A 20385-nucleotide genomic window follows, 5' to 3' on the forward strand; every position below is an offset into this window, starting at 1 on the left:
AAGTTGGCTTTGCCTGTCCTTGGTTCTGGTTCCACTTCCTCTTGGCCTTCCTCTCTCCGTGGGAAGAAGAAGAGGAGTTTGGATTTGATATCCCACTTTATCACTACCCGAAGGAGTCTCAAAGCAGCTAACATTCTCCTTTCCCTTCCTCTCCCACAACAAACACTCTGTGAGGTGAGTGAGGCTGAGAGACTTCAGAGAAGTGTGACTGGCCCAAGGTCACCCAGCAGCTGCATGTGGAGAAGCGGAGAAGGGAATCCGGTTCCCCAGATTACGGGTCTATTGCTCTTAACCACTACACCACGCTGCCTCACTGGGCACCAGCCACTACAGTTGCCATGGCTACCCTCCAAGGGTGGAGAACCTGAGGCCCAGCGGCAGAATGCGGCTCCCCAGGCCTTTCTATGTGGCCCTTGGGACTGTCCCCAAGCCACGCCCCATCTCTCCAGGCCACACCCCCTCAGTGTCCCGACTTCGCAGCCTCCTTGAGTGTTTTTTGCCAGGCTGGAATGAGCCTACCTTGAACACTTGGTCATGCTTCTTGCTTTCCTGGATTGACAATACGGAGAGTGTATAAATGTTTGTAGAAACCAGTTTACTGTAAATACATATAAGGCCCACTTTGACCTCTAGCCCTGCCCACCACTGACATGTGGCCCTCACAAGATTGCACAGAAGGGAATGTGTCCCTTGGCCTGAAGAAAGGTTCCCCCCTCTTGCGTTTTAAGGGACACACCAGTCTTCAAACACAGGATCAAAAGCATCGTGGTGTATGTTTAGTTATTAAAAACATTTTCTTTAATCAGTTCTTAGCAGTCTTATTGTGCTTTAGAGGATTGTGGGCACATATAGTCTTCCCGCAATCATAACAAACTTATTAATAATATCTTTCTACTGCAGGAACAGGAAGGGGAAATGACTAAAAGGAGCATTGTGTGTCTGTATGTGTCTGAGATCATTGGTGCTGAGGTGAGATCTAAGACTTTATTTGGTCTTGTAGCTCCGGGGGGGGGGGGAGTGCTAAAAAGGGCCTTTGAGAAACAAGTTTAGATTGTCGGTGGGGTTGTTGGCATTCATTTATGCTGTCTGCTTTATTTATCAGCTAGCATAAGGCGGCCAGGTCTTTAATTAGAGAATGTAGCCTCATCACTGTCCTATAAAAGAGCTAATGTGAATGTTCTTTTGTTTCTTTTAATAGTGTTGCGATATCACGAACGTAATTAAAATAGTTGCTGCATCTGCCTAGCTTCAAAAGGACACCCTTTGCAGCTCTGTTGAATCACACATTTTATGAGCAACCGAAACACATCCTAGAGAAACTGAAATTCAACATTTTTACACAGCCTATAATCATCTTAAAGGAGTGGTGGTCTCCTTAAGTATTGTTGTGCTTCAACCTGGTTTCATTTCAACCTGGGGTGGAGAGATTGAGTAGATATATGCAGGGTTAGCGGAGTCTGTAACCTGAAGCTTTCTTAAGGATTTTACCCTACAACCCCAGGAATAAACTGCCACAGAGACTGGATTAGGCCCCCGAAACGGACTTTGGACATGCCTGCTGTAGATTCAACACTCTTAGCAAACCCAATGTTTTGTTTGAACACAGGATGCTGCCAAGAATGTGAGCTATTATCCTATTTTTTTAAAACGAGAATAATGAATAATGGGGACACACCCCATAAGCAGCTTTGGCCCATTGCACATGCAGGATTTTGGAAACTGCAGACTTGTGTCAACCTGCACGTGAAGTCTACCCTTCTTTTAGTTCCACACTATGCCTTCTATGTCATCCAAGTGGAAATGGCCATCAATATTTACTTTCCTACAGAAGTCCATTACAGTGACAGGACTAAATGGGGTAGAATGATATATGTGAGACAATAAGTAGCATCCCTGGGCCTTCTCTTCTTCAACTGTCACCTGGTAGTAGCCATTACAGCAGGTTGTCTCTGTGGGAGAGATGGTGAACAAAGCCCATTCAACCCGCTCTGCTGAAAAAACAGCTCCATTGTTCTTTCCCTAGCAGCTGATCATTATAAGAATGTTTAACTTTTAATGATTGGCGCTTGAATTCTTTTACCCTCCCTCTTTCTTCCATATCCCTTTCTCATTGAGTGTTGGGTTTTTTACAGTGTAACCCTATGGGCACAACCTGTCTTGTTTTAATTGATTGCCTGTAAGCTGTTTTTGGCTAAAGAGTGAGATAAAATTGCTCTAAAGAAATATATAATATGCATCTCTAGTACAGGCGATATTGTTTCAATTAGTCAAAAGTAGTGAAAATTCACCCAAATATCAAAAATTTTCAACACATCTGCTGTGTTTGAAGACACTGTCTTCATACATGGAGGATATATGAAAATCTGAATTTCCAATGTAGCACTCTAAGGTTGGTGAACAACATAAAAAACAAAAGCCCTGAATTTTAAGAGCTTGACAATTGGCTAGTCTGAAAACATTTTAATCAGACTTCAGCAATTTTGTGCCTTCCAGATGTTCAGACTCCCATCCGTTAGGGATGGTGTGTGTTGAAGACCAGCAACATCTGGAGGGCTGAGGAATACCCCATGTTTATTCTCTGCTTTGTAATTACCTACCTGTAGAAACCTGCCAGTCCTGTTTCCTTTTGGCTTTATACCTACTAGAGAGAAAGGTTGTAAGGCCCTAAACCATGCAGGACTTGGTCACGGGGGTCATCTGGTGGTGCCACGTACATCCAAGGTTCATTTGACACCCAGAAAAAGCATTTAGCATGATGGCACACACTTCCCAGTCAACAGTTGGCTGCTTTCAAGCCTTCTAGGAGTAGCAACGCTGCTTTGTTTGCTTTTGTAGTTCTATATGGTAGAGATTTCTGAATATCAGTTATTTCATGTTGTTTTTAATATGCTGTATACCGTTTTGAAACCTTTTGTCATCAGATGTCCATACATGTTTGCAAATACATACATACATAAAGGATGGGGAGGCTATCGTATTTCAGACCCAATGCAATTCCGTAGGTCTCCAAACTGACAGACTGGGCAAGAAGCTTGGTATACACAACTGAAAAAGTTCCTCAAAGCTGATCCCCCAGTTGTTTATGTCAGATGCGTTTTGAGAAAGGGCTCTTGAAGCCACCAACCCCAAGGCCAAGTTGTGTTTGCAGCATAAACTAGGAATTAAATCCACTCATCTTTACAAGTGTATAGAGAAATGTGTCTCCCCTTCAGAACCTATGGCTTTTTTGTGATGAAAACCAATCAGTGCACATCATGATTGCAGAGACAAGTGTGAGCTGGCCACCCTAGCCTCCTTCAGGAGAAAGAGCAGAATATAACTTAAATAAATAGCAAAGCACTTAAAACTTTCAAAATGCAATAGCCGGGGAGACTGCAGTGCTGACAATTTCAATAGGCCCATAAGACCGTTCCAACTTATGAGCCCTCAAGAGTGAAATCCTAAGACATCCAGTCATAAGCCGTATCCCATGGCATATGCAGCTGAGCCTTGCAACACAGAAGTCATTCTTTCAGCTGATCCTTTGGTTCCCATGTGGTGGCACTCTTGACACAGGTTGAAGTCTGTCCACACTTGCCACTCTAGCAAAGAGTACTAATTCCCCTCAATCCCCAGGGAATCTATTTCTAAAAGAATTTAGGAGTTGCCTTTCAGACCAAAAAGGACCCTCAAGGCAACTTACAGTTTAAAAGAAAACCTAACAATACAGCCGTACCTTGGATCCTGAATGCCTTGGTACTCAGAAGTTTTGGCTGCTGAATGTCGCAAACCCAAAGTTAGTGTTCTGGTTTGCGACCATTCTTTGGAACCCGAACGTCCTCCAGGGCTTCCAATTGGCTGCAGGAGCTTCCTGCAGCCAATCGGAAGCCACACTTTGGTTTCCGAACGTTTTGGAAGTCGAACATTCCGAGGTATGATTGTATTGATAGTTCTAACAATGCAATGACTTGTGCTTTGTTCCATAATTTCATTCCTGCTTTGTATGGATATGACATGGAACAATCCATCATTGTTGTCACCCTTTATGGGGCTAGAAACCAGCTGCAGGTGAAAAATCCTCTTCCACCTCTAAGAGATGGTCCCAAATCACCACCACACTGCATGAAATTGCTCTTCATTGTCCTAAACCGCAAGGAAAACTTCATTGGTAATAAATATCAAGCTTATTCTACAAAAGATGCATGATTTGCAAAGGGTATTTTTAAATTTAATTTATTAAATTACTTAACACTGAACTGCAGTAATCGCTTAACCAGGAAAGATACTTCCAACATTCTCTGTAGCATTCAAACTCCTTTGAAATAACAACATTTAAGAACTCTTTTTCTTCCGGGGATCAGTCTGGATTTCTGCAACAGACCAGTTCCCAAGTTGAAGCTCTATGTGCATTCTCAAAGGGACATAACATGAGCAACTCAATTCAGTCAGTTGCCTTCTTGGCAATAGGTGTGGTGGCCTAAGCCATAAGGAGGTTACATTCCCAGCAGGCCCTTCAAAGTTGGGCACTTGCAATCACAGCTAAGGCACGGTGGTTGTGCACACAAGGTGTGGCAGGTGGTGGACAGGGAAATTATATTGTCACCTTCCTCCCTTTGTCTTCTTCCCCTCATGGATGAAATACAAGGTTCCAAACTGTGCAGCAATCAATTCAGACCCTTTAACCAGCAGTAAGCAAATTTAAGAGATATACTTTGATCTCAAAGCTGAAATTAAAAGAAGGGGGGTTTAAAGTATTGATTCTTGCACAACTAGCCCCAAACAATATTTGGAAGAGAGTCTCTTCCAAGCACTTGTCAGGCAACTAGAACATTTGACCCGAGGCCCATTTCTGAAATGTCTGGACCACTCCCCCTAATTCTCTGCCTACTTAAACTGGCAGCTTACTTCAAAATTTGCCCCATTTTTAGGCGCACAAGAAGAGCCTTCGTCCTAAATGACCAGAACACTCATCCTGCTACTAGAAAAGACAAAGGCGTAGTGCAGAATTTAGGTTTTGTGAGCAAGGAATAATAAAACATTTTTTCCTCCCCCCCCCCCCTACAAAACGGATACACAATTCCCAACTATCTCCCCCCTCCCCCTCTCCTTCTTTCCTTCAACATTCAGCTTTGGTTATGCCATTTCCTTTGTACTGGAGTCTTATGTCTGATGGGAAGTAACTCCCAAATGCTAGAGGGGAAAAAAGCCTACAGCTTATATTTAAGAACAGACTTCGTATACTGGACGGACATACTCTCATTCTCTCTCTCACACACAGAAACACACACACACCCTTCACAGAAGGAGGATTTACTTCCAGCGAAGTGCCCAGAAACACCCATGTTCAGCTCGGCACCTTTAAGTAAAAAAAACCACTTATCAAATACTGTAGGGTATCCTCCCCTTATGTCACAGACTCCAAAAAATAAGAACTGGATGAGAGAGAGAAATCAACATTATCAACTCCCACCATCCCTAACAGCTGTCTCCTGGGTATTCCAAACTCCTTCACTGCACGGAGGACTTGAACCAGTATACTTTTGTCTCATTCAAACAGAAACATTAAATATGGCAGGCAGCTAATAATCCTTCATTCAATTGCCCCCCTGCTCCGTCCGGTGACACCTAACATCGTTTCAACAGAAACAGCAGCTGCCACTGCACTTCCCAGAGTCAGAAGGCAAAAGTGATTAAGATTTCAAGGTGCCACAGGGGTGATAATTTGACCACCCCCCCATGGGAATGTCACTTGTGCCACCCTTGAGGCCCACAGGCAACTCAGTCATTGGCCTCCCAAAGGCTCTTCTCTGCCACGAGTGAAGATTTCGGGAACTTCTGTTTCTAAAAGTCTCAACTTGATGCAGAGAAAATCCTGCAACAGTCCGTGCAAAGAGGACTCTGTAGAAGGCAGCATCCACCCGGCTTCCAGCTGCTGCCATCAACCAACCACTTCCCAGACCATCTCCATCCCTTGCTGCCAATACATCTAGGGGTCATACACTTCCACCCCAGTGTTTTGAGTGAAGCTGCAGGGTCTCCACACCAGTCAATGTTGGGGGGGCAAGGGACAGCCTGCCATGGGCAGCTGTGTTGGACCAGCAGCTGGCTCAGAAAAAAACCCTCAAAACAGCAGTCCATTTTCCATCAGAAGTAGGTGAGGTTCTTGATGACACCCAGTTCAAGCATCTTTTTTATTGCTAATGCCTCGTGTGATATATTGTGTTCTGAACCCTGTAAGAGAAGGCAATGAGAAACACATTAGGCCATGCAGTAGGGCTGGGCAATATATTGATATATCATCCAAAACTGGTTTGAAGTTCACATCGTGATAATTGTTTCATAATATTTGAGCTAGCAATACATCCCAAATCACAATGTGTGTAAGGGCTAGGCGATACTTGCTTATCAATATCCCAACTCACAAGCTAAACATTGCAATCTACCACGATGTCTGAAATAAGGATGGAACTATACAGAGGCAGCTGCTGCTGCTACTTCTGTCACTCTTATCACCGCCACAGAGCCTTGCAGGCCACCACTGTCCATGCCACATCCAAGCTGCTGCTGCCTAGAAGGCCTGCTGGCAGTCCCAGATTATTTGTATTCACTATGACCCATCCCCACACTTTGGATTGTTCTGAATACCACCATTTGGTAGGTAAAAGGACCCCTGACCATTAGGTCCAGTTGTGACCGACTCTGGGGTTGCGGCGCTCATCTCGCTTTATTGGCCGAGGGAGCCGGCATACAGCTTCCGGGTCATGTGGCCAGCATGACTAAGCCGCTTCTGGCGAACCAGAGCAGCGCACAGAAACGCCGTATACCTTCCCGCCAGAGCGGTAACTATTTATCTACTTGCACTTTGACGTGCTTTCGGACTGCTAGGTTGGCAGGAGCAGGGACTGAGCAATGGGAGCTCACCCTGTCGTGGGGATTCGAACCGCCGACCTTCTGATCGGCAAGTCCTAGGCTCTGTGGTTTAACCCACAGCGCCACCCGCGTCCCCAACACTCAGCTACCTCAGAAGAAAGTAGCCAAGCTCAAAACCAAAAGTCTCATTTGGATGCATTTTGGCTTGCCTGCTGCTGCAAGTGAGATGATTGATAATATCATCATTTTAGACCCTTAAGTAGTAGCAGTTGCCAGGACACTGTCCTGTTTGCCTCTGCTTAGTTCCTTCCTTATTTCAGATATCACAGAATATTGATATATCACGATGTTTAGCTGGTGATATATCGTGATACCCAAAACAGGTTACGCCCAGCCCTATCATGCAGTTCGCTAGTTTTCAGCTTTTCAAGAGTCCCTAAAGGAGAAAGTTTGTATTCTAAGACAAATTAAACAACTGAGAAGTACCCTTGAGCTCATCCAGTCCAACCACCTGCTTAATACCGGACCTACAATGCAGGATGCAACTATGCTTGCATAAGAGTCGAGAGGAAGAACCAAGATAGTGGCACTAATTCTACAGACTCGACTCAGAATGGCATATGGACAGCCTCAGAGGGCTCATGCCGCTGCCTTGCCTGTGGGTGTTCCAGAGGCATCTGGTTAGCCGTGGTAGGAAATAAGAGGCTGAACCAGACTGGAACTTTGGTTTTATCCAGCTGGCTTCTTACATCCTTAAAAGGCAATGGAAACCACACTGCCACAAACGTGCACAAAGCGGGTTTTAATCTCTGCTCTTCACCCATCTGCCACTCCCTTCCTAGGGCTGTTTTGCCATCTCGGGAGAGGAGCAAGCAGAATGAAAACAAGAACCCGGCTGCTGGGATCAGACGAAGAGGGACCCATCCAGTCCAGCATTCTGTTCTCACAGTGACCAACCACATGCCTAAGGGAAGCCCACAAGCATGCTTCCACACACATGTTCCCCTGCAACTGGTATTCAGAGGCATGCCACCACCTCTCCCTTCTCTCCCTCTTTCCCAGTCTTATCTCTAAACCTCTTTTCAAGCTGTCCAATCATCTTTCTGGAAGCCCGCATTTTCTCACTAAGCCATAGTTGGCTTATCATGCGGTGCAAACCTGGTAACTGAGAAAGATACTCCCAGCCTAGGTGCAAAGGGAGGCGGGGGGGAGGGGAGAGGAATTAAAGGCTGGAGTGAAACGTCAGTGATATGCAAAAAAAAGTACAATCTGTGACAACTCGGAATTGGAGCTCAAATGTATGCTGTGATGGATGGAGCCAGTCTGCCAAGCCAAGAGGATGGAGACTGCCAACCCTTGCTTCCTGGTGCTCAGCACTGAGATCAGGAGATAAAGCACTCTGCCTGCTCTTTAAAGAGCAATCTGTTAAACAGAATAAAAAAACTCTTCCATCTCGTGGTGATCAGCAGAGATGGGGAGATAAAATCTGTCTGTGAAGTGTAAAAGGCAAACATTTCACACCCACATCACACTCCAATGCTATGTCCTTGTACATGTGGTTTGTGTGCTGTATGTGTTCTCCGGATGTGAAGTGAGTGTGCATGCATGCATGCCCTCACACAGAAGTACAGAATAACCACACCTGCTGGTGGCATGTGGCTAATCATTAGTTTAGCCTCAGGTTGAAAAAGGGTTCGCTACTCCTGCTGTGAAGCATACTTACTATTTACTTCCAACCTGTTTTTCTTTTGCACCAGAGATGGGCAACCTGTGGCCCTCCAGGCACTGTCAGACTACAACTCCCATCGCCATCATTTACTGGCCATAGTGGCTGGAGCTGATGGAGTCCAACAACATCTAGAGGACCACAGATTCCCTGCCCCTAATTTACGCTCATCTGTATATATACACGGGACGCGGGTGGCGCTGTGGGTTAAAGCCTCAGCGCCTAGGACTTGCCGATCGAAAGGTCGGCGGTTTGAATCCCCGCGGCGGGGTGCGCTCCCGTTGCTCGGTCCTAGCGCCTGCCAACCTAGCAGTTCGAAAGCACATCAAAGTGCAAGTAGATAAATAGGGACCGCTTACTAGCGGGAAGGTAAACGGCGTTCCGTGTGCTGCGCTGGCTCGCCAGATGCAGCTTGTCACGCTGGCCACGTGACCCGGAAGTGTCTGCGGACAGCGCTGGCCCTCCGGCCTATAGAGTGAGATGGGCGCACAACCCTAGAGTCTGGCAAGACTGGCCCGTACGGGCAGGGGTACCTTTACCTTTACCTGTATATATACACAGGACATGCCACACATAAATCTGATTGAAGCTAGTCCATGAAAGGTTAATGCCCTAAGAAAACTGGTTAGTAACAATGTTGGGCTTTTTTAATGAACAAGTTTCTTTCTCTTTCTTTCTTTCATCTGTGAATGGTTAATAGTTGTTTTTCTACAAGCCAGAATATTAAACTAGGTTCAAACCTGGTTTGACATCCTGGCTTGTTCTGAGGCTATAATTTCCCAGTCCAGACAAAATGTGAAACTACAGTTAACTGCAGACTTTCTGATTTGTTCGTTGGCTTGTACAAAGTGGCTAAAGTCTTGTTCACATCTCAGTTTATTAAGTCGGTGGACTTTCCCTATACAAGCAGCTTCTTATATTATATTCATCTGTCAAGAGAGGCAATGGTTACTCACAGTCATCGACTTCAATGTGACTTGCTCGTAGTAGTGAATGGTCTGCTTCTTGGAGTCAGGGTATCCAAAGCCCGCAATATGAACTATGTCACAGAAGTGCAATGCTAAGGTGATAGCCACTAATCCTGTGGTTGGTTTCTAGGGGAAGACAGAGGAACATGATGCTGGGTTCACTTTCTCTTGGCACAAAGCTTACCTTGAGAAGCCAGGATGGTTTAGTGGTTGGAGCAGCCTTCGACTGATGGGAGTTACAGCCCAAAACATCTGGAGGGCACCAGATTGAGGAAGGCTGGGCCAGAAGGCTTGACCCTGATCAGGGGGGACACCCAGGTTCAAATCCCCTCCCAACTACAAAGTTTACTGGGTGACCTTTGGCCTCTGCCTCTGACCCCTAACCTGCTTTACAGGGCTGCTGTGACTATGCTCTGCCTCCACAGCAGGGAGGAAGCAATGCTTCTGAATATCAGTTGCTAGAAACCACAGGAGGGGAGAGTGCGCTTGTGCTTGAATCCTGCCTGCTGGTTTCTCACAGGCAACTGTTCAGCCCACTGTAAGAACAGGATACTGGACTATATGGGCCACTGGCATGATCCAGCAGGCTCTCCTTATGCTCTTAATCTATACATGTTCACATGCACACACCTTTTGTCTGTAATTGGTATCGAGGGGGAAGTTCCTATTCATTCCAGAGGCTTTCCCCATCCCTAGACTGCAGACTTTCTTAAAATAATAAAACAAAGAATATCAGCGCGCTCAGCTTTAGTGTCCCAAAACAATGTCTGTGTTTGCACAGGTGTGATGACAGCATCTTAGATAAAGTGTAGCTTCGAAACCTTGGTAGAAGAGTTTCTCGTCGGCTTTGAAACTTCAGCCATAGAAATGTTTCCTGGTAACTGCCACGCACATAAAAAAGTAGTTCTAAAGTTGTCAAGACACCCCACCTGGGCAAACACTGGCAGACGTACATCTAGAAGTTGCCAACAGGATAGCAAACAACACTGAACGTAAAAAGCAGTGTGTCCTGAGATGACATGAACTAAGGCCCAGGTGGCTTTGAAGTGGTAAACATCTTCCTGGGCTGTACCACTTCAGACTACAGGCTGGGGCTCCCATGAGTAAATGCTCCTCCACACAAAAACAGCTCATTTGAGGGACAACTAGCATATCTGGGGGGAAGGGTTCTATCCTAGCCTTTAACACACTCATCTTCTATGTGCAGGGATGTATTTAAATAAATTTAGTACAAAGAAGCATTTCGTCATGCAAGCCCCCACCTGTAGCCTGAGGTGATAAGGCACAGGCATAGACTTTACCACCTCAGTGAGAACTAGGCTGAAAGATCTTACAAGTCACCTCACCCTGATTTGGAAAAGCAGTGCAGGCTGAGCTGAGGTGCTTTCCCCAACCAAGTGACATTTAAACTGTGACTAAAAAAAATAAATACATCTGCACCTGAAATGTCAGTCAATTGAACATACTTCTGATTCAAAAATTAGCTTTCTGCCCTGCATGGACAACATTCATATCTGCTACTTTCCAGGCTAAAGGATGCTCCTAGAAGCACGGGATACAGATGATCTGTGATTAGAGAGACAGACAGACAGACAGACAGACACAGAAAGTGTGTTTAGACACACACAGCAAGAAGGAGTGTGTCCTAGGAGCACGGGATACAGATGATCTGTGATTAGAGAGACAGACAGACACAGAGAGAGAGAGAGAGAGAGAGAGAGAGAGAGAGAGAGAGAGAGACACAGACAGACAGACAGACAGACAGATACAGACAGACAGACACAGAAAGTGTGTTTAGACACACACAGAGAGTGTGTGTGTTTAAATGCTTAAAATAAGTGTCAGATACAAGTTGAGAAGTGAAATGTCTCAGGACACCAGCGCTGGGAAAGGGCCACAGTTAACACTTTGCCTCCTGTGCTGTTTTCCCCAATCAAAATCAAAATCCTGCTAGAGGGCAGGGGAACGAGATACAGGAATCCATATTGTATCACTCCCCCCCCCCGCCCTTGTCCCACCGGTCTAACAGATTTGGGGCAGGGGAAAATATGTTAAAGGAAATGTAACACGGGGGGAGGGTTAACACAGAGACACACACCTGGCACCACTGTTCCGAGGCCATTTACACTCTACTCTCACCACTGATTTTAAGCTTTAAAGACAGTCGCCTGGAGATCCACTCACAGACCACCCACATCATGTGTATTTGGGTCCCAAGATATCCAGGTGCCACATTACAGGAGAGATCACAGCTTGGAGACGACCAAGCACCATCTCATCTTGAGAATTTCAAGAGAAAGAGCGCTTTGCTCCTTTTAGGAATAAGCCTCAACTCCTGTAACTTGTCCCTTCTCTCTCTCTCTCTCTCTCTCTCTCTCTCTCTCTCTCTCTCTCTCCACTCTTACCTGTTTTAACTTCTTCAGCTGCTTCATTGGAAGCTTAAGCAATTTGGCAGCGGTTATTTCCATAAAATACGGGTTCAGGATTCGCACTTGCTCAGGATTCGCATCCCAAATTAAGGGAGGCTGTTTCCAAAAGCCCTTCCGAACCTGGAAAAGAGGATTAAGATAGGTTAGCCAGGTGCTCTTTGCTCTCAAGAGCAGAATCAAAGCAAGAGAGCTGAGCTGGGTCAAAGCAGGAGGAAAAAGTGGGGCAGGCAAAGCAGAGTCATTTCCCATTGGTGGCTTTCTGGTGTTATACCCTAGGACCTGATCTCTGTGCTTCAGATGGGATGCTCTCTCTGTATCTTTAGGCCGCCTCGAGACCACAGTATCTCTGAGCAAGACCAGAATGCCCTTCCATACCTACTTCAATTGCCTTGGTTCTCATGTTCACCCACACCACCACTCTGGGAGGTAGGTTGTTATTCCCATTTTTATAAGCTGAGAATTTAGCATTTGTCCATGTCTACCATGGCAAAAGCAGGTCTTCCAGAGCTGAGTCCAATACACTGCCTGCAGGGTTGCATGGACAAACAAAATCAGTTGCCATGCTTCTGAAGAACATACTCAGGGGAGGAATGAAACTCAGTGGTAGAGCATCTGCCTCACTTGTAGAATGTCCTAGGTTCAATCCCTGGTGTCCCCAGCTGGGGTTGGGAAAAGCTCCTGCATGAAACCCTAAAGAGCTGCTGCCACTCAGTCCAGAACATGCTGAGAACTAGATGGACCAATGGCCTGGCTCAATATAAGGCAGCTTCCTGTATCCCTGGGGGTAAAAGAAAGGGCTTCTGGATCAGAGGAAGGGGACCAGGAGATACACTAGTCTTCATCTCCCAATAACTTACCCTTTTCTTGTCATGCAATATTGTTTCCATCCACTGGAAATCCATGGGTTTGAATGGCACCAGCACCAGCAACGTGTCTGGATTGTTTTCTCTTTGGGGGTTGAAATGTGCTGACTCCGGGTAGAAGAGCCGCATAGTGGTCTTGGAGCCCACGTCGCTCTCATAACCATAAACTGGTGCATTGTTCAATCTGCAGTGGGGCAGAGAGGAGGAAAGGGAGTTTGCACCCTTGGCAGAACATAGGGAGGCATTTCGTCGTTTTATGAGAAGAAACCCATGCGCAGGAGTTCAACCGAAGGGTATCTGCCACATGTCCACGTTATATACTACAGGGTGGCTGCAGTTACCCTCTTCTCTTATGCCTAGCCGCTGCTTTGACTTGGAACAAGCTAGAGCAGAAGCAGCCAAGAGGAGTATCCTCCAAATGTTGTTCAACTACACCTATCAGCTCCAGTGAGAGTGGCCAAAGCTCAAGGAGGAAGGGAGCTGGAGTCCAAGAACACGTCTCAGCTAGAGTGCAACTCAGCGTTTACTTTATCTGCTGATCCATCAATTCAGAGGGAAACCATAATGCACAACCAAACCCAGAGGACATTTATGGGTTTCTTCCCAAGAACACATATATGTTACGGAAAAGCACTGGGCTGCCAGTAAAAACAACATCACTTAGTCATATTCTTCCTGCTCTGTAATACAGTAGGGTGTGTATGTGCTTAGTGCTCTGATGTTATCATGCTGTGCATTTCCCCATCTCCTCCTTCACATTATTTGCTGCCGCTGATGGGGGTAGCAAGACGGGAAAGTGGAAGGTGGTGGTGTCAGTAGATGAGGTAAGTACGACTTGCAGAGGGAAAGGATCCACTGGGAGGATGCCACTGTTACAAACAGCCCCATTCAGTTCCACACGGCAAAACAGGACGATGCTATGTTCAGAGAAAGTGGCTGCACTGCCGTGAAAGATCACAGACTTTTTCTTTTTCTTTTTGATTGTTTAAAAATTGGAAACTTTACTTTCCCAAGAAACCAGAGGCCTTCCTGTTGGGCATGGTAGACCAGAAAGTGTTAAAGAAGGACAGAACTTTGTTTATGTATGCTAGTACAGCAGCAAGAATACTTATCGCAAAGAATTGGAAGACACAAGATTTACCCACGCTGGAGGAATGGCAGACGCAGTTGATGGACTACATGGAGATAGCTGAACTGACCGGCAGAATCCGAGATTTGGATGTAGAAACAATTGAGGTGGACTGGAAAAAGTTTAAAGACTACTTGCAAAAGTATTACAAACTGTATGAATTTTAAGACGGTGCATGATTTGAAAATGATACGCTTTAGCAATTATGATTAAGTAAATAGTAAATTAAGTGATAAAAGAGAAAAGGAGATAATATGAAAGTGAACATGTTATGTTTATTTTAAAGGTATAAAAATTCTGACATAATACATTGAATATAGATACATAACATGTAAAAGTTACAATAAGGTATGACATAAGGTAACAAATTGCTGACATTGTTAATATAAAGAACGCAGAATCGGAAGGGGTGGGGAAGTCCAATTTGGGATTTTTGTTAAAAAAAAAAAAAAATGGTTTCTTGTAAACTCCTTGTTTGTAATGTATAAAATTTGGAAAAGAAACGTAATAAAAAATATTATAAAAAAAAAAAAATAAAAATTGGAAACTTTAGGCTTCCGGAGGCGGCGCCAACGGCAATGGCGGTCTCCTTCTAACTACGAGGGAGAAGCTCCGCAGAAATCGGGTCTATCCGCTACGGCGCAGCGGAGACCCTTTAAAAAACCGCATGTTTATATGTTTGTTTGTTTGTGTTTGTCTTTTGTATTGTTTTATATTATATGTTGAAAAACCAATAAAAATTTTATAAAAATAAAAAAAATAAAAAACCGCAGGCGGGGGAAGTCTGCGGCCATGGGACTCGGCGGGTGCCAAAAGCGCCCCCCCCCAAGTGGCAAAGGGACCCCGCGAGGGGCTCCAGAGCGGAACGGGGGTGGTGCGGCACTGAGAGTCGATCGCTACTTCTGTGGAGTGAAGCCGCTGCAGCTGTTGCCGGAGAGCGCTGTCCTTTCTTCCTTGAAATTCGGCTTTTAAACTACAACCCGTGAGTAAGATCTTCTAAAGTTGGAAAGATCAAAGGATTTGTTCCTTTGATCGGAATAAAGAACTTGAATTTGGCTCTGAAGCGGGGAAGACGTAAAAAGGAAGTCCGCCTTCCGGTTTTATAGACAGTATTAAAGCAAAGACTATTGGAACTAAGAACTGTGAAAGTTGAATTAAAAAGACTTAATTTTAATGCCAGATTTAAGAACCCCCTTCAGAGTGGGGGGGGGAGAGAAGAAAGTACTTTTGTAGGGAAAAGAGGAAGGAAAGAAGAGACCACCACTTAATCCCTGATATTGGTCTGTCAGGAAAGTGGAAGGTATTGCACCGTTCAGTGACATTGTAACTTTATGTGTTTAACCTGCATTTGAACTGAATTTGAAGGACCCCCTTTGCAACTGTTGCCATTCTATGGGAGAATTGGAAAGTAAGAGATACTGCTGCATTTAGACAAAAGTTGCTTTGAAAAGAACATTGTTGCCATTGTGCTCCCCTAGAGGAGGATTGGGATATAACTGGGGAATTTCCATTGCAGCTGGCTTGGAGACTTTTTTATAACAAAACAAGTTGAGTTGTGAGAACGACCTTGAGACTTTAAGATAAAGTTATGGATCAAGATAAACCCCAGGAAAAATCTACAAGGATAAAAACTAGGCAGCAGCAACGAAGACAGTCGATAGTAGTTCCATCTCTCCCAGAAAAAGAGGATACTGGGCAGACAGGAACAAAGGGAGTAGGCCCTGATGAGACATTAAATGCATCACTTGACAAAATATTTGGAGCTTTGGAAAAATTGTCAGCTAAAATTGATTTAAACACTACAACCATCAGCTCCAATACACAGGCCATTGACCGGCTGCTCCAGGAATCTAAAGAGACAAGGAAAATTGCTGAAGAAGCGAAAGAGAAGGTGACGGAGACAGAAGGAAAGATATTTCCAATTAATAAGCAATTGGAAGACCATAAGGCCCAACTATCTCTAATTGAACTTAGAGACAAACAGAACAATTTAAGAATTAGGGCAGTACCGGACGTGGAAGGAGGCAACTTGTGTGATTTTCTTACACAGGAGTTTGAGGAATTTTGGGACCTTGAGTCAGATAAAGATTTCAAGATAGTGAGTGCCTTCAGAATTGGCAAAGGGGGAAGAAAGAACAGAGTGAGAGATTGCTTGATTTCACTTAGATCTAAAGAAGAGAGAGACAAAATATTGAGCCTCCATTATAAGAATTCATTAGAGATACAAGATTCGAGAATTGAAATCTTCAAAGACATTCCAAAGTATTTACTGGATTTGAGAGCTAACTACGGTGACCTAGTCCAACTGTTAAGAAGAAACAGCATCATTTTCAGGTGGGAGTTCCCCCAGGGTCTGTCTTTCAATTACAAAGGGGAAAAAGTGAAGATAAGATCAGAGGAAGACAAAGTGAGATTTTTGAACCATCACGAGGAAGACCTACAGAAAGAGACGGAAAAAGAGCTGAAGACATTAAGACCAGGAGACCTGGACATAGGGAACCTACCATCAGGCTTGGAAAAAACAGAGAAAGTATTACCACCCACTGATCAAGAACAACTGACGGGAGCAGTTGGAGGGACTACAGAATAACAACACAATGTCTCTGCAAGCACTAAGTTGGAACATCCGGGGTCTGAATTCCCCTGACAAGAGGAAAACAATCTTTCATTTGTTGAAAAAAGACAATTTGGACTTGATTTGTCTGCAAGAAACCCACGTGATTAGAACACATAGGAAAGTATTGATCAACAAAAGATTGGGCCAAGAATTTATTTCATCAGACAAAGTTAAGAAGAGAGGAGTGGTGATCTATGCGAAAGAAAGTTTATCCCCAAAATTTGTCCTTAAAGATGAACAAGGAAGATTTGTGGCAATTGAAATACAGGCCCAAGGAGAGAAATTCTTTATAGTAGGTGTTTATGCACCAAATGAGGGGAAATCAGAATTCTTTAAGAAACTGCATGAGACGTTGTTGGACTTTATGGATTATAACATTATTATGCTTGGAGATATGAATGGAGTGGTATCGACAAATATGGACAAGTCAGACAGACAAATAATAACAAAAGATGGAAGACCACCGAAATCTTTTTTTGAAATGACAGACAATATGGATCTAATTGATACTTGGAGAAATAAGAACCCCCTAAGTAAAGAAGGGACTTTCTTTTCTGAAGCCAATAAGACCTGGACAAGAATTGACCAAATCTGGATAACCAGAGGAATGGCTCCAAAGATTCGAAAGGTGGAAATCTGCCCTAAAACTTGCTCTGACCATAACCCTGTGAAACTGGAAATGAAATTAACAATGACTGGCTCCTTCAGATGGAGGATGAATGACACCTTGTTTAGAGATCCAGAAATTACTAGGAAGGCCCAAAAAATGGTGAAAGACTATTTTGAGATAAATTTGAAGACATCAGTGGAAAAAAGGGTAATCTGGGACGCAAGTAAAGCCGTTATGAGAGGATTTTTGATTCAGCAGAATGCAATAAAAAAGAGATCTCAAGAAGAGAAAAAGGGAAAGATCTTGGAAAAAATAAAAGGAGAGAAGAAGCTTAGAGTTAAACCAAAGTCGCAGGAAATCTTGAGAGAGATCAAATTTTACCAAGCACAATATATGAAAATGACAAATCAGGAGATAGAATGGAAAATTAAACAGATGAGACAGAAGACTTTTGAATCTGCTAACAAATGTGGGAAATTGCTAGCATGGCAATTGAAGAAAAGACATAAGTTAAATACTGTGACTAACCTTGAAGTGAATGGAAAAAACATACAAAACCCACAGGAGATTAGAAACTGCTTCCAGAGATATTTCAAACAACTTTACACACAAGGGCCACAGACAGAGACTAAAATTGATCAATTTCTGAAAACCAATGGATTACAAAAAATTTCTCAAGAAAATAAATTATTGCTGAATTCTAAAATATCAGAACAAGAGGTTGAAGGTGCCATACAGACTATGCAACTGGGAAAATCTCCAGGGCCCGATGGATTAACCTCCAAATATTACAGAACTTTGAAGGACTATTTGATTCAACCACTAAAGGAGGTTTGCAATGAAATCATGGAGGGGAAAAAGGCGCCGGAGTCGTGGAAAGAAGCCTTCATCACACTTATACCTAAAACTGAGTCTGAAAAGACACAACTCAAGAACTATCGTCCCATATCCCTGCTTAATGTGGATTACAAAATTTCTGCTGATATTCTGGCTAAAAGACTTAAAAAAGTTTTAGCAGAAATGATACATAAAGACCAGGCTGGCTTTCTCCCTGGTAGACATTTGCCTGATAATATGAGAAATGTAATTAACATTTTGGAAAAGTTACAAGTGAATATTAATACAAAAGCGGTTTTGATATTCATAGATGTGGAGAAAGCCTTTGACAATATTTCTTGGATTTTTATGAAGAAAAATCTGCAGGGGATGGGGGTTGGACAAAATTTTGAAAATGGTATAGGTGCGATTTATTCTGAACAAAAGGCTAAACTTATAGTTAATAACATAGTGACAGAAGAATTTAAAATTGAGAAAGGGACATGACAAGGCTGCCCAATTTCCCCACTGCTCTTTATTTCGGTCCTGGAGGTTTTGCTAAACATGATAAGAAGGGACCAGCTGATTCATGGTGTTCAGGTCGGAGCAAAACAATATAAACTTAAAGCCTTTGCAGATGATCTTGTATTGACATTACAAGAGCCAGTACCTAGAACCAAAAGGGCTTTAGAATTAATCCAGGAGTTTGGTCATGTGGCAGGCTTTAAGTTAAACAAGTTAAAAACTAAGGTTTTGGAGAAAAACTTGACGCCAATGGAGAGAGAGAGGTTTCAGAAAGAGACAGATCTGACATTAGTAAAGAAGGTAAAATACTTGGGGGTGAATATGACTGCTAAGAACGCAAATTTATTTAAAGATAATTATGAGAAATGCTGGTCAGAAGTGAAGAAGGATTTAGAGATTTGGTCGAATTTGAAGCTTTCCTTGCTGGGTCGGATTGCTGTCATTAAGATGAATGTACTGCCGAGAATGTTGGTTTTGTTTCAATCATTACAAATCATTGACAAGATGGACTGTTTCAAGAGGTGGCAAAGAGATATCTCTAGATTTGTCTGGCAGGGCAAAAAGCCCAGAATAAAATTTAAGATACTTACTGATGCTAAAGACTGAGGGGGGTTTGCCATGCCGGACTTTAAACTTTATTATGAATCAGCAGCTTTTTGCTGGTTGAAGGAATGGCTACTTCTTGAGAACACTGACATCCTAGATCTTGAAGGTTATGATAATGTATTTGGGTGGCATGCATATTTGTGGTATGGCAAGGTTAAAGCGCATAAAACATTCAAAAACCATATTGTCAGGAAAGCACTATTTAATGTCTGGACAAGATATAAAGACTTTTTGGAGAACAAAACCCCAAGGTGGTTATCACCTATGGAAGCGAAAGCTATGAAAAAACTTAATATGGAGGCAAAATGGCCAAAGTATTGTGAAATTTTGGAACAGGAAGGTGACAAGCTGAAATTGCAGAGTTATGAGAAGCTCAAAGGGAAGGTGCGAGACTGGTTACAATATTTTCAAATAAGAGAGGTTTACAATCAAGATAAAAAAATTGGTTTTCAGGTGGAAAAATCAAAGTTGGAAACAGAATTGTTAGAACCCAATGCTAAGATATTATCAAGAATGTATAATTTGCTGTTGAAATGGAGTACTGAGGAAGAAACGGTAAAATCGGCTATGATTAAATGGGCAGAAGATATTGGTCACAATATTTTGTTTGCCGACTGGGAGCAGTTGTGGACCACTGGGATTAAATTTACGGCATGTAATGCCTTAAGAGAGAATATTATGAAAATGATGTATAGGTGGTACATGACCCCAGTCAAGCTTGCAAAAATATACCATTTGCCCGATAATAAATGTTGGAAATGTAAAGAAATTGAAGGTACATTCTTTCACCTTTGGTGGACGTGCCCGAAGATTAAGGCTTTCTGGGAGACGATTTATAATGAAATAAAAAAGGTACTTAGATACACTTTTGTGAAGAAACCAGAGGCCTTTCTCCTGGGCATAGTCTGCCAATTGGTGTTAAAGAAGGATAGAACTTTCTTTATGTACGCTACAGCAGCAGCAAGAATACTCATTGCAAAGTATTGGAAGACACAAGATCTACCCACCCTGGAAGAATGGCAGGTGCAAGTAATCGACTATATGGAAATGGCTGAGATGACTGACAGAATCCGAGACCAGGGAGAAGAGTTGGTGGAAGAAGATTGGAGGAAATTTAAAATTTATTTACAGAAGTATTGTAAAATGTATGAATGCTGATGACATTGAAATAAAATGAAGGGGTTCTAGTAATAAGAGATAAAAATTATAAATTGTAAATTTGGGAGGTAAAATATATAAGGATAAAG

General features: G+C 43.4%; 1 protein-coding gene and 1 long non-coding RNA gene across 13 annotated transcripts in view; one reads left to right on the top strand and one right to left on the bottom strand.

Moving 5' to 3' along the window:
• Positions 1-4196: 4196 nt before the first annotated feature.
• ST3GAL4 (ST3 beta-galactoside alpha-2,3-sialyltransferase 4) overlaps positions 4197-20385 on the bottom strand; it is a 181937-nt gene continuing 165748 nt past the window's right edge. For all 12 annotated transcript variants that reach the window (XM_053367293.1, XM_053367292.1, XM_053367294.1 and 9 more), the window contains 4 exons: positions 12830-13019; positions 11949-12092; positions 9532-9669; positions 4197-6210 (listed from right to left, as the gene is read on the bottom strand). In XM_053367293.1, coding sequence (XP_053223268.1) covers positions 6124-6210; positions 9532-9669; positions 11949-12092; positions 12830-13019 — 559 coding nt within the window. In that variant the 3' untranslated portion in view covers positions 4197-6123. The remainder of the gene's footprint in view (positions 6211-9531; positions 9670-11948; positions 12093-12829; positions 13020-20385) is intronic.
• Positions 12087-13502, top strand: LOC128402884 (uncharacterized). The gene is made up of 2 exons (XR_008327797.1): positions 12087-12398; positions 13162-13502. It is a non-coding gene; the product is annotated as an uncharacterized LOC128402884 (long non-coding RNA).

The sequence above is a fragment of the Podarcis raffonei genome, chromosome 15 (assembly GCF_027172205.1).
Source record: "Podarcis raffonei isolate rPodRaf1 chromosome 15, rPodRaf1.pri, whole genome shotgun sequence".
NCBI classification, from domain to species: Eukaryota; Metazoa; Chordata; class Lepidosauria; order Squamata; family Lacertidae; genus Podarcis; species Podarcis raffonei.